At 36.3% G+C, this 12,939-nt stretch overlaps 1 protein-coding gene across 1 annotated transcript in view; it reads right to left on the bottom strand.

The window, feature by feature from the left end:
- The window catches only part of snai3 (snail family zinc finger 3), a 16,435-nt gene extending 4,198 nt beyond the window's left edge, over positions 1-12,237 (bottom strand). The window contains exons 1-2 of the mRNA XM_056234827.1: positions 11,978-12,237; positions 5,561-6,019 (exon numbers count right to left, since the gene is read on the bottom strand). Of these exons, the coding sequence (XP_056090802.1) occupies positions 5,561-6,019; positions 11,978-12,056 (538 nt within the window). The 5' untranslated portion in view covers positions 12,057-12,237. The remainder of the gene's footprint in view (positions 1-5,560; positions 6,020-11,977) is intronic.
- Between the last annotated feature and the right edge of the window lie 702 nt (positions 12,238-12,939).

The following is a 12,939-nucleotide window of genomic DNA, read 5'->3' as shown; positions in this document are numbered from 1 at the left end:
CAGCAATGCACCTTTAAGTTGGATGCCAGCGCGGAGCATTATCAGCTCGGCCCAAAAAACTGCGATCGCGGCCGAAGCAGCTGTGCGGACTGATCTCGATCACGCGGACATTATTACACAGAGTTGCGCGATCCGCTGAGAAGCGTTTCAATTCAGCGCAGAATTCTCTATCTCTATTATAAACCCACAGATGGCTGTGATTTAAGCTAGTTAAAAGCCAGATTAAACAGCGCTGATATTCTCAACATCTTGACGCAAAAAAACAGGTGAAACATTTTTCCAAGAACAAACCAGTTAGAAGACATTTCACTCCACAACTTATGAATTAACTGTAACTTAGTAAAACCATTTTTTTTGGCAGAAATGTGCCTGTATTCATATTAAAAATGCTGTTATATTAATAGTCATGTAGGCCTATAAATGTAGGCTATTAAATGTAATGCAGTAATGTTTTTGTTTAGAAGTTATGGCAGTTTATTTATTTTGCATTAAATATTTATACTAAATGTTTATGCTACAATAGGTTTTTAGAGAATAATATATATATATATATATATATATATATATATATATATATTACAAATTTTTCACCAATTGTTGAACCAGAATATCAAGATATTTTATTATTTCGCATATGATGGTGAAAAATAAAAAAGTTAAAGTTAAAAGTAAAGGTAAAGGTAAAGGTAAGGTAAAAAAACACCACCATGTTATATGTATAATAAATATTTTTGAGTATAGCTTCTAGATTATTTTATCCCTTGAATAGCCCTCACACACAAAAAGGTTGGAGACCCCTGGTATATAGTAACTAAATGTTTTATAATTACAAGTTTGTGTAATTAGGGTTTCTGTAGCCAGTGACATTTCATTATTTGTATTTTATTTCCAATGCAGATGTAATGGCATTGTACATTGTTTTGTTTTTATTTGAAGACTGAGGCTTCAACAAAACCCCAATTGTCATCATTGTTTTTGAGATATTACTTGCTGTGAATACCTTGTCTGATATAGGTTACAGTATTGTGGCATAGTATCAGGACATCCTAGTGGCTAGGGGCGAATGGCTGGATGATGGGCCTATTTGGGAGAAAGTCCAGGGCTGTTTTTTAGCCCCAGTCCGTCCCTGGCCCTATGTGAATATGAAGGCCCCAAATCCTCTTATAGAACTATTGTCACTCTTTGAGCGTATTTTTATGTGTGAAAAGTATTGGAAAAATAACTTTATTATTACATTATAACTGCCCATTTTCCCTAAGTTTAAGTGAGACTACATTTTTAAACATTGCCTAATTTTTTTTGTGCCTCATTTGCATAATGTTTATTGCCTAATTATAAATGATCCAACAAAAATGGCCTAAAGAGAGCAATAGAGTATGTTTTAGTTATTAAATTTGAACTGTAAAAAGTAAAAACGTACACCCTTCACTCTACAGTTGTTTGAACGACTGTAAAAGATGCACCTTCAAATAAAAAAGTAGATATTCGAATAAATTGCTTGATATTTGATTGAATTTGATTTTTCTCAAAAGAGACAGCCCTAATGAGGGGTGGACCTCAGTTCTTCTAGGGGCAAGAACAGTTTTCTACATTTTAAAGTTAAATGCATTAATCTGAACTTTTAGAGTTCAGAAATATAAGAGCACAACCCCATGTTCAACAGGCAGCCTATGAATATAAATCATTAGAAAAGATTGTTAAAAGTTTTTTTTTAAAGCATCACAATAATTGTATTGTGATTCTCAAAACATTTGCTGACCAAACAAAGTTTAGTAACAACATGTAACAATGTTTACATCAATTAATTTGGATAAATTTTAGGTAGGCTAACTTATAAAGCTACATGTTAATGTCACGGTGTTTGAATTCATTGTATCCTTCTTGTCTCGTGTCATTGTTGTTGTGTGTGTGAGTGTGGGCGTGGTCTCCCGTCCGTACCGCTGATCAGTGGCTCCAGCTGCATTCCATTCCAGCACCAGCTGAACCTGATCAGCGATGCCTATTTATACTCACTGTTTTCGTCTCGTCCTTGTCAGATCGTTGTGATGTGTTCCTGGTGTTCGTTCCTGTTCCTGTCTGGCTGTTTCTTGTACCTGCGTTCATGTCCCGGATATCTTCGTGTTCCTCGTCATAATTCTACAGCACTCTCTGGACTGGAAATCAACACTTCACCCTCATCACATCACGTCACCGGCTTCCATCAAGGTCCCTGCATCGCTTGCCCGTCCCTGTGTGTCTGAGACTGTGACTTTCTGGCTACTTTATTCACTGTAAATAAACATCACTTACCTGCTCTTGTCTCCACTCTCGTTCCTTCCCGTGACAGTTAATTTTTCTCAAAGAAAAATCTCTCACTAATGCTGTAAATACATGCAGTTGGTATTATTATTAAAGGTTAAAATTAACAAATCAAATATAATGCGGTTTTTATAATATTTTATAATCTTTTAATGATATGAGTAAAATTATAATATGTAATAGTGCATTTAGCAAAAATGATCCTCTCTATATGCCTAGTTAATTTTTCTAGCTAGGCTGTGGTCATTAAATGGCTTTTCTGAGGTAAATGTTACGTTACGTGACAGGCTATTGTTCTCCAGTTGTTTTATTGACCTATTTCAGCACTTTGGTTGAAGCACTGATTGAGTGATTACATGAGAAATGACACATTTTAGCAAGTTGTAGGCTAGTATCTTCCATAATAGGTCTTTCGAATTGATTTAATAACTAAAAGAAGAGCTTTAGATAAGTTCACAGCACGTGCTGCTTGAACCGAGGTGCTGATCTGGCACGTCATATTAAAGAGCGCTAAACCCGTATTTATTGTTTGAATTTCGTAATAAAATTGATATAATTTGAAAGCTGAGACTTTGTTTCATATAATAAGTAACCTGCCTTATCTTGTCTATCGATGTCAGTGTCCTCTTTGCCTCAGGATTTTTCATTGCGTGAAAAAAATGGAGAACAGTGTCAACACGACGCGCAAGATTTGGCAGCGTCATCACTGTGCATTATATTTATTAAAAAACGAAAAAAAAATTGCAGCCCTTGCGAGATTTTATAATCGCCAGAGAACATGACAGCGTTTACTGTGTTTCGTCTGACGCTCGAGACACTCGTTTATGATGGAGGGAAAAGAGAAAGATTGCAGAAACTTACACTTTTATTACTGATATTTTGCGCCAGTTTTCCAGGAGGAGATGATTTTGTTCTCTTGAACACGTGATGGAAACGCTGCTTTATTCACAAATGTGTTATGCGATATTTCAATTTTACGCATAATTTATATTCGCAACTTTGGATGGAAACAGCTATTCTCATTTTGTGTTTCACACAAGCAGAAAATATGAAAAGAACACTCTTAAAAATAAAGGGGTTACTACGTAGTTATTGTACTTATTCAAATAAGTACTGAGTAATATTAATTAACTACATATAGGCTACTTACTATGGTTATGGTTTAGGGTTAGTTACTTGTAATTATGCATACTTTACTGTTATTACTATACATGTAACTACATCACCTTAAAATAAAGTGCCACCAATAATGTTCTTCATTGGCATCGACGGCTTCATGAAGAACTTTTAACATCTTTGAAACCTTTCCATTGGACAAAAGGTTGTTTATAGGGGGAAATGTTCTAGATTATAAAAATGTTCATAGGCTACTAAGAAAAAAAGATTCTTTGCAAAAATCTTTATTTTTAAGAATGAAGGGTGAGATGACACATTTTGAGTGACAGATTCATGTCAGAACAGTATTTTCCTCCACTGATGTATCATTTTACAGACTTAACTTAACATATCATTTTTTAACATGTATATAAAAACATATGCCTAGAAAAATTCACATCTTCACCCCATTTGTTTGTTTTATTTCTGATAATAACGCAATGCAACCTGCCAAATTGTCCAACATAATTTTGGTCACACAAAGAAATTATGAACACATGCAAAACTAAGAGAGAACCAATGAAATATTAATAACAGATACTACGCTTTTTCCTGTCAGCTTTTTGTTTTTCCATGCATTTATATAAATATTTTTGCATATTAAAATGAAATAAAAATATTGTGATTTTAACCCTCTGTGGTCGACAAACACGCCGGCACGTTTTGCTGGATTTTTTTCACACAGTAGCTAAATAGACCTAAAAATACTCTGTCATTTATGGTCATACATATACATATGTGATTTTAACGGTAAAAAACTGTTAATTGTTTAACAGAAAGTTAAAAAAATGTAAAGTGAAAAAACGTAAATTGACATTCGCAAAATTCCATGCGAGACACTTCACATTTGATGTATTTTTGTTGAAATAACTGTTTCTTCATAGTTATTCTTAGTTTTCAGTTATGTACATTAGGCTTTCATGTTACATTTAATGTTGTTAAATTAATGCTTATTGCAATTTTTAAATTTCACGTGTTACCATGATGGTGTTTAGTGTTTGTGTGAGTGACTGTGCAGCTTCTTTAAATTAGTATTAACTTTCTCAGTGTGTGGGAAAGCTGCTTATGATGCGCTTTGATTCATCATGTGACTTTCATGATTGAAGGTTGTCAGTGTATAACAATGGTATAAAACAAATATTAGTACTTAAATTTACAGTAAATTTATTTTTTGCCTATATATTGAAGTTAAGTCTGTAAAACCTAAATAAAATGTTCCTTCAGTATTTTGTTACCGTAAATTTCTGGCAACCACAGCTGCCAGTTTTTTTTACCGTAAATGTAACTTTTTTTTTTTATAGTTTTTTTCATTTTCTGCTTTTCTCAAATAAAAATCTTCTATAGCATCACTGTGAAAATCCCCTTTCAGAACCTTTATTTTTAAGAGTGTATGTTGAGAAAACTTTTCCTCCCCTGAGTCTGCTCGTACCTGTGTGTGTGCGGATATGTCAGTGTATTACAATGGTATAAAACAAATATTAGTACTTAAATTTACAGTAACACATTTTTTTGCCTATATATTGAAGTTAAGTCTGTAAAACCTAAATAAAATGTTCCTTCCGTATTTTGTTACCGTAAATTTCTGGCAACCACAGCTGCCATTTTTTTTTACCGTAAATGTAATGAATTTTTTTACAGTTTTTTTCATTTTCTGCTTTTCTCAAATAAAAATGTTCTATAGCATCACTGTGAAAATCCCCTTTCAGAACCTTTATTTTTAAGAGTGTATGTTGAGAGAACTTTTCCTCCTCCGAGTCTGCTCGTACCTGTGTGTGTGTGCGGATGTGTCAGTGTATTACAATGGTATAAAACAGATATTAGTACATCAATATATCGATAAATTATATTTTTATACTGCAAATTTAAGTTAAGTCTGTAAATCCTAAATAAAATGTTGCTACCGTATTTTTTTACCATAAATTTCTGGCAACCACATCAGCTGCCAGTTTTTTTTCCGTAAATGTAAAAAAAATTTTTTACAGTTTTTTTGGTAGTTCTCAGTTTTTTTCAAATAAAAATCACTGTGAAAATCCCTTTATTATTAAGAGTGTATGTTCAGAAAATGACACATTTTTTGAGTGACAACTTTTCCTCCCCGAATCTGTACCTGTGTGTGTGCGGATGTGTCCCTGAAGCAGCCAGGGCCTGGAGAAGGCCTTCCCGCACAGCTTACACACACACGGGAGAGTGTGTGTGCGGATGTGCATCTTCAGCGCTCCCAGACTCACATACTCCTTCTCGCAGAACTTGCAGATGAAGAACTTCTGGCATTGCCTCGGGTCCGTCAGACTCGAGAAGCTCAGGAACGCTCTCCGGCAGTCGAAGCATCCGTCGCTGCTATCTGGAAGCACTCGGTGGGAAAGCGGGAACGACTGTGGATCTGAGAGAGGACTGGACGTCACATGGAAAGGGAAAGAGAGACCCAGAACCGGGTTCTGTGGAGGAACGTACATCCCTGATCCGATCGGGTTCATCCGTAAAGGTGAGCTCAATCCCGAAAGACACAGAGTCTCGTGAGGATTCAGTGCTTTGAGTTTGGAGCTTGAAGATTCAAAATGAATCACATCTGTGGAGATATGTAATGCACATGATCAGATCGGTCTTATAACATAACCTGAATTCATTGGTCAACATTTAAATAAATCTCTAGCAATGATTCCCAAAGATTATTGGTAACACTTTACACTAAGGTTCATTAGTTAATGTACAAACATGACCTAACATTGAGCGATACATTTGTTTATTTATTCATCTTTGTTAAAGGTGCATTGCGCAACTTTTCATGTTAAAAATACCTGTTTTTCTTCCTATACATGCTTAAAGAACTGCCTGATGGGCTGAATGAGCCCTTCTCTGCACACTGAGATTGCCTCTATAATCCTGTACAGTAAAATATATAAGAGGGATTCGGGCTCGAATTTGAGACTGGGCGTGACTTCATGCGCGTTCACGCTCACCAGGCTGTCTCGCAAGTTTGTGTATTCGCCGGAGCCGCCATTCTCAGCATCAGCGAAGACAACTCGAGCGTCAAAGGTGGAAGATAGATTCAAAGAGACCGGCTTGTAGTCCATTCCAAACCCCAATGCAAACTCCACGTAAAGGAAAAAAAGGAAAAAATTTGTCTAGTGCCACCAAAAGGGCCAAATTGGAGTCAGACAGGCGTCGGAGTACGAGAGTCAACCTCGGGAAGGTATTCAACAAATGGAGAGATCTCCGGTCTGCTCTTGGTCTCAAACGGGATCCTCAGTTGGCTCTTTTCTTGATAAAACGGTAAGATATAGCCCAGTCTCTAATGTTTGATACGGCCAATCTATGTATGACAACAAATGACGATGCGTAAAATGTGTAATGCTTTAGCGTAAGCTAGATACATATACAATCAGTATTGATTTTATACCATTGTCAGTGAACAGTTTCATAAACTAGGAATTGTGTTCGGACCAACAAGGAAGAACGCCGTTGCATTGGCTATATTGTCTTTTTCGGTAAAAATAGTAAATTGTAAATCCTTTCACTGCTGTCACTGCTATCCTCAGTGCTTCTCTCCACAGTAACATCAAATTGGTCAGAGCTCGTATTCTATCAAAACGAGGAAAACGTAAAATATTTTGGTATTGTGATAAAATACATGTTAATGTGTCAATACAAGTATTGACACATTTCACATTAATGTTTGTCAGTGTGTATTGTCCCTGTCAAAATATCTACTAAATAAATCAGCGCTACATGTAGTTTAGTGATTAGCAAAACAGTTCAAGATTCTTGAGTCTGATAACATGCTGAAAAATATGACCGATAATTAGACACAAATTTTGAGTAAATTTTAACAAGAAAAAGGATGTATTGTTATTGGAATATTCTCAGATCAATACCACAGGCTGAACCCCGCAAGTCTTCGGCAGCTTAGCCTGTTTTGGCTTTTATGAAAACGTCATGGTGACATTTGATTGTTTATTACCTTGAGACATTTGAATGAACGTTGTTGACCAACCGTGTACGGTATGATTATTATTTTGAACTATTGCGAAGTAATCAATTATATTGTTCATGAACGTGTTTTCATAAAAATACAATCATAGGTGGATACAGATACAGTAAACACATAAACAAAGTTTTCTACTACCCCCGTTTTCCCCTCACACATAAGAGTAATTTACTCAAATGTCTTTCCTTCCATATATTTGAAATGACTTGCAGATTTATAACTTTATTACCTCTAAAGACATTTTGGCTGTACTGTACACCAAAGATCTGTACAGCAGATGCTCCTTTAGTTATGAACAGCTCGTGCATGCGTGCGTGTGCGTGTGGTCTATGAGCGTGCACAACTCTGGTTGCAATTTCACTTGTCGCCAGAGGGGGCGTAGTTCTGCAGAAACTCAGAAACCTGCGTTTTGCACCTTTAATGTTAGTTAATAATAATCCAGCTGTTCATTGTTTGTTCATGTACGTTCACAGTGCATTAACTAATGTTAACAAATACAACCTTTGATTTTAATGATGTATTAGTAAATGTTGAAATTAATATTAGCTAAGATTAATAAACGCTGAAGAATTATTGTTCATTTTTAGTTCATGTTAATGAAGGTAGTTAACTAATGTTAACTAATGAACCCTGAAGCCTGAAATAATAAAATGTGCCTTTAAACATGATTGATTTCCCATTATCCATCTTAGTTTTAACATAAGAGTGAGTGTAACTTGAATGTGCGAGGCTTCTGTTGTCATCCGCTTTTTATTTATCTTAATCATGAACTCACTGCACTCTAAAAAATGCTGGGTTGTTTCAAAACATGTTTGGGTCAAATATGGACAAACCCAACCATTGGGTTTAAAACTTAAAATCCCCCTGTAATCAATAATTGTATCCCTTAAAACTCATCTTTAATCACCAAAATTACATATTTAAATGTTTTTTCCTTTAAAAATTCTTCATGCCTTAAAATATCTTGAATGTAACTCGACACCCTTGCCTCATTTAGTATTCGCGGTTCTATGAATATGCAAATGAGCCCCGCCTCCACTCACTCACTCAGCTCAGAGATCCACTGGTTGACGATCACACGTTGATCTGATTGGTTACAAGGTCGTTTGTGACGTCAGAAACACCAGCGATTTCAAACCGTGTTTTTGAGACTGTCTTTGGTTCACTGCAGTTTTAAGGAGAAAATACTCAGCAATGCTGTCGACTTATGAACTTACACATGGTGTGTCTTAAAGCATATTAAAAACACCACATAGACACATAAACAACATTAAAAGCTGGATTTTCAACACAGGGGGATTTTAAATAAAAAAATTACATCAAAAGTTGAGATATTTGACTCAAACATGTTCACCAACTGCCTGTGAAAATGTGTCCATGGATCTTGGCATTGGGAAAGTCTCTTCTATGAGCGGTAATAAGGATCTTTGTAATGTGCAAGATGCTCCAGGTATTGTACTTTACTGCCATAGAATAGTTTACAGTCATAAAATGTTTAAAAGTGCAATTATTATTCTCTAAAAATTGCTGGGTTGTTTTTCAACAATCAAATATTGACAAAATTATTATTATTTTTTTTTTTTACATTTAAACTAATGGTTGGGTTTGTACATATTTTACCCAAACCATGTTTTAGAGTGTGGTTTGTTGCACAAATAGTTTTACATTTACTCCATTTTGTCATTCTTCTCAATATTTCCTGTAATGAATCAGAAGTCCTGCATGTTCACATGAAACAGCTTCGCATTGCAAAATAAGCTGGATATTTATCATTTAACACAATAAATTTAACTTGTATATGAAAACTTATAAAACGGTTAGTTCCAATTCTTGATTCTGATTGGTCAATAGCTGTGCTTTATTCGCGATAAAACACGTCTATGACGGCTTCACCCAACGGTTCTATTTATCACTGCGCACACTGCGGTTCCTATGTTGTTTTTATTTGAGCTTTCCTGCATATTACACATTGGAACGTTGTTGCTGTTCACGGTCAGGGACTATTTTTTTCTAGCGGAAGGAAGGCTTTTAGTGATTTTACTTCATGAAAGTTGCACTAATACATTTTTTTTTTTACTTTAATATTTTTATTGTGTGGTAACCGTTTTATAAAAGCAATAAGGCACTCGAGGCAAGTGCTGTATCGTGAATAAGTAACGGCTAAAGGGGTTGCAGCACGACGCGAAACGCCCTTTAGCCGTGACTTATTCACGATACAGCACAGCCTCTCGTACCTTATTGCTTACTTATAAAACGGTTAGTTTGAATCCTTGATTCTGATTGGTCAATAGCTGTGCTTTATTCACGATAAAACACGGCTATGACCGCTTCACCCAATGGTTCTATTTATCACTGCGCAACACTGCAGTTCCTATGTTGTTTTTATTTGAGCTTTCCTGCATATAACCAGAGACTATTTATATAGAGACATGCCACTGACTCAATCCTCAATACAACTATATAGGGAAAACCCGTAACGTCAAAGATGGCGGTTGTATGCATTTGTCCCGCCCCTCCCGCTGGAAAGCCTATCGTCTGGTTCCACTGACGCATGCGCACAGTTGAGGTTTGCGACAGCGGAGACGATTTGGCGACAGCGAGTTGTTTTGTGCCATGGTGTTGGAATCCACATGGAAGAGGGTGATAACAACGCGAAGACACCGGTCTACCAAGGTAGTTGTGGCGAGCAGGCCGAGGACAAGGGACGTGAGAGAGCGGCGCGAGGCCGGTGGGGTGATTACTGATGAGCGGCACCTGCGCGACGCATCGGTCTCGTATCTCTCACGGAGGAGCGGAGGCATAAAAGGAGGAGCGACGACATGGAGATCGAGAGAGGAACAGGCCTGATTTTATGTTGTGTTTTGTTTCTGTTTTGTGTGGCCAGCAGCTCGTCCGGGGCTGCTGGCATACTTCCATTTTTGTATTTGTTTATTTATTAAAATGGTTGAATGTTCGCCGGTTCCTGCCTCCTTCTTCCCATAACATCTGAACCTTGTTACAGTAGTTAAAGCATTTTATATCGACCACAAATATGTTACCTTACATTCTAAGTATGTGCTGTAGAGCACGACACCGGCATTCTGGATAGAGACGTAAATGAAGATGGTGTCGTGAACCCTTGCGCATGCGCAGTAAAAGGAGAACCTGTGGGGAAAAAGGCGTTTTAGACCTTCTTTTGGGGCAAAGTCATCAAACTTTTTCAGCGATTTTTATGATAATTTACTGCTGTTTCTATACATGCAGTTTTTATGTCCCGATGACCAGTGAAAGTGCAGTTCTGACTCTCTGCCCATTCATTTAGATTGGAGCCTGGTCTTGTTAGTCGGAAATAGCTGCCCGGAGGCGTTACCAAGATGGCGGCCGAGTGGCATGACTTGCCTAAAAGGACTTTGATATTACACATTGGAACGTTGTTGCTGTTCACGGTCAGGGACTATTTTTTTTTCTAGCGGAAGGAAGGCTTTTAGTGATTTTACTTCATGAAAGTTGCACTAATACATATTTGTTTTACTTTAATATTTTTATTGTGTGGTAACCGTTTTATAAAAGCAATAAGGTACTCGAGGCAAGTGCTGTATGGTGAATAAATCACGGCTGAAGGGGTTACTCCGCTTCGCGTCGTGCCTAACAACGCCCTCCAGCCGTTAGGCCTACTTATTCACGATACAGCACAGCCTCTCGTACCTTATTGCTTAAAAAAATTACTGGCTAAGGCTTTGTTAAAACAAAATGCAAGTTATAGTTAGTTGAGCCGATGGGTTTCCCAAGCAGCCAATAAAGCCAATACAGACTTTAGTCACAAAATAGTAAAAATAACTCTCTCTTTAGTTACTATAAGGTCTATTCCTCTTTTTCTTATGTCTAATCTCTCTCTAAGATACTGTTGAACAATAGTTGATCCCTCTTCAGCTCTTCTACTCTGTGTTGAGAGTTCACAACGAGCCCCTCTTTTGTCAGAGATTCTGCACCTGCTAAACTCATATCTCCATCCTTCTCTCATTATCTCCTCATCATGAGTATAAAACATCTAAAGCTGATCATACAAGCATGTCTGAATCTAGCCGACACATTTTAAACAGTGACATGCTGTATATATCTTAAATCTTGTATAATTATTACCATGCATGCATTTTGAATTATATCATATTAACTGAAAGACTAGCCTACTATAAGTAAATATTCATTTATAGATATTTTTTTGCACTAGTCACAATTAAGATTATAACATCTGTGATATTGTCCACGTTCAACTATAAGATTTGTACTAATTTGTTCATTCAGAATTGTATTAAGTCATAATTATTAAAAACGAATATTTTCTCCCCATTCATAGGCACATACCTTTCAAATTAACCCAAAAAAAGTGAATTATATTATCCAATGTTATTTCTGCGAAAAAATATTTGTTAAAAATTGTAATGTATAAAATAATATTAATAACTCAACTATGAAACAAACAAACAGTTATATTAGGTATTGCACACACATCTTGAACAAGCCTGACATATAGTGTTTTAGTCCGAGTCTGAAAGAAGTTACCGTGTTTCTTTGAGTCCAGCACTCCATAGTCAGGCTTCTTGTTCGTGAGGTGTTTCTTCACCAGGAAAGATCTTGGCATCGTATTTTGGGTCTTTAAAAGGAAACTAGGTTTGCCTTCTGGCCACGAGCACGAGCTTTACGCGGGAGATGTTGAGTGTGGAATGAATAGCTGATGTTTAAAGGCTGTTCTTTGCGCCACATTCTCGAGTAAAGAAGAGAAGAGAGAGTCAGGTGCAGATAGAGCTAGACGGACAGCTGAATCGACCAATCAGAATGGGAGGACAAGTGTAAGTGGGCGGGGCCAAGTGTGTCGCGACATTCCTCAGCAAACAGGTGCACGCGCGCGATCAAAACAACACAACTTTGTTTTGATGAAATATGACATATTCTTTTGTTTTTTACCCTCACTCTCTATTAGACAACTCGTTGAGGAAAAGATCGAAAGCAATAGCTTAATTCAGACTAGACATAAAGTTACGTCAATGCTTAAAATGTGGTGAATCATTTAATGTAGCCTAGCCTATGAATAGATACATAAAATAAAATAAATTATTTTATTTTATTTCCCTTTGTTGTATTGTTCTATCCCAACAACAGAAATGAAAAAAATTTGGAGTAGGATTTACTTGAAAAAAGCTAGGCAACTTTTTGCACTCAGAAAATGCTTGTAAATTTATAAAGATTTGCCAAGTAAAAACCTAAACATATTTATCAGTAGCTTTAATTAGAAATCTTTAAGTTAAATTTACTTGGAATATGGAATTAAGTAAATTTTACTTAACCTAGTTAAGTGAAAGTAACAAAGAAAATAAGTAATTTTAACTTGGCTAGTAAAAGGTTGATTAATATCGATTTAGTTGAAATTTCCTTTGCATTATATTTCACTCAAACAATTTTATTGAATTATAGCAGTCATTTATAGTTTGTGCTTTACTTAGAGTATCTAAGGGATTTATACTTCA

This window comes from Rhinichthys klamathensis, unplaced genomic scaffold (assembly GCF_029890125.1).
Source record: "Rhinichthys klamathensis goyatoka isolate OS25496 unplaced genomic scaffold, OSU_Roscu_1.1 h1tg000406l_1, whole genome shotgun sequence".
NCBI classification, from domain to species: Eukaryota; Metazoa; Chordata; class Actinopteri; order Cypriniformes; family Leuciscidae; genus Rhinichthys; species Rhinichthys klamathensis.
The sequence above is the reverse complement of the archived record's forward strand: the minus strand, read 5'-3'. Positions and strand labels throughout refer to the sequence as shown.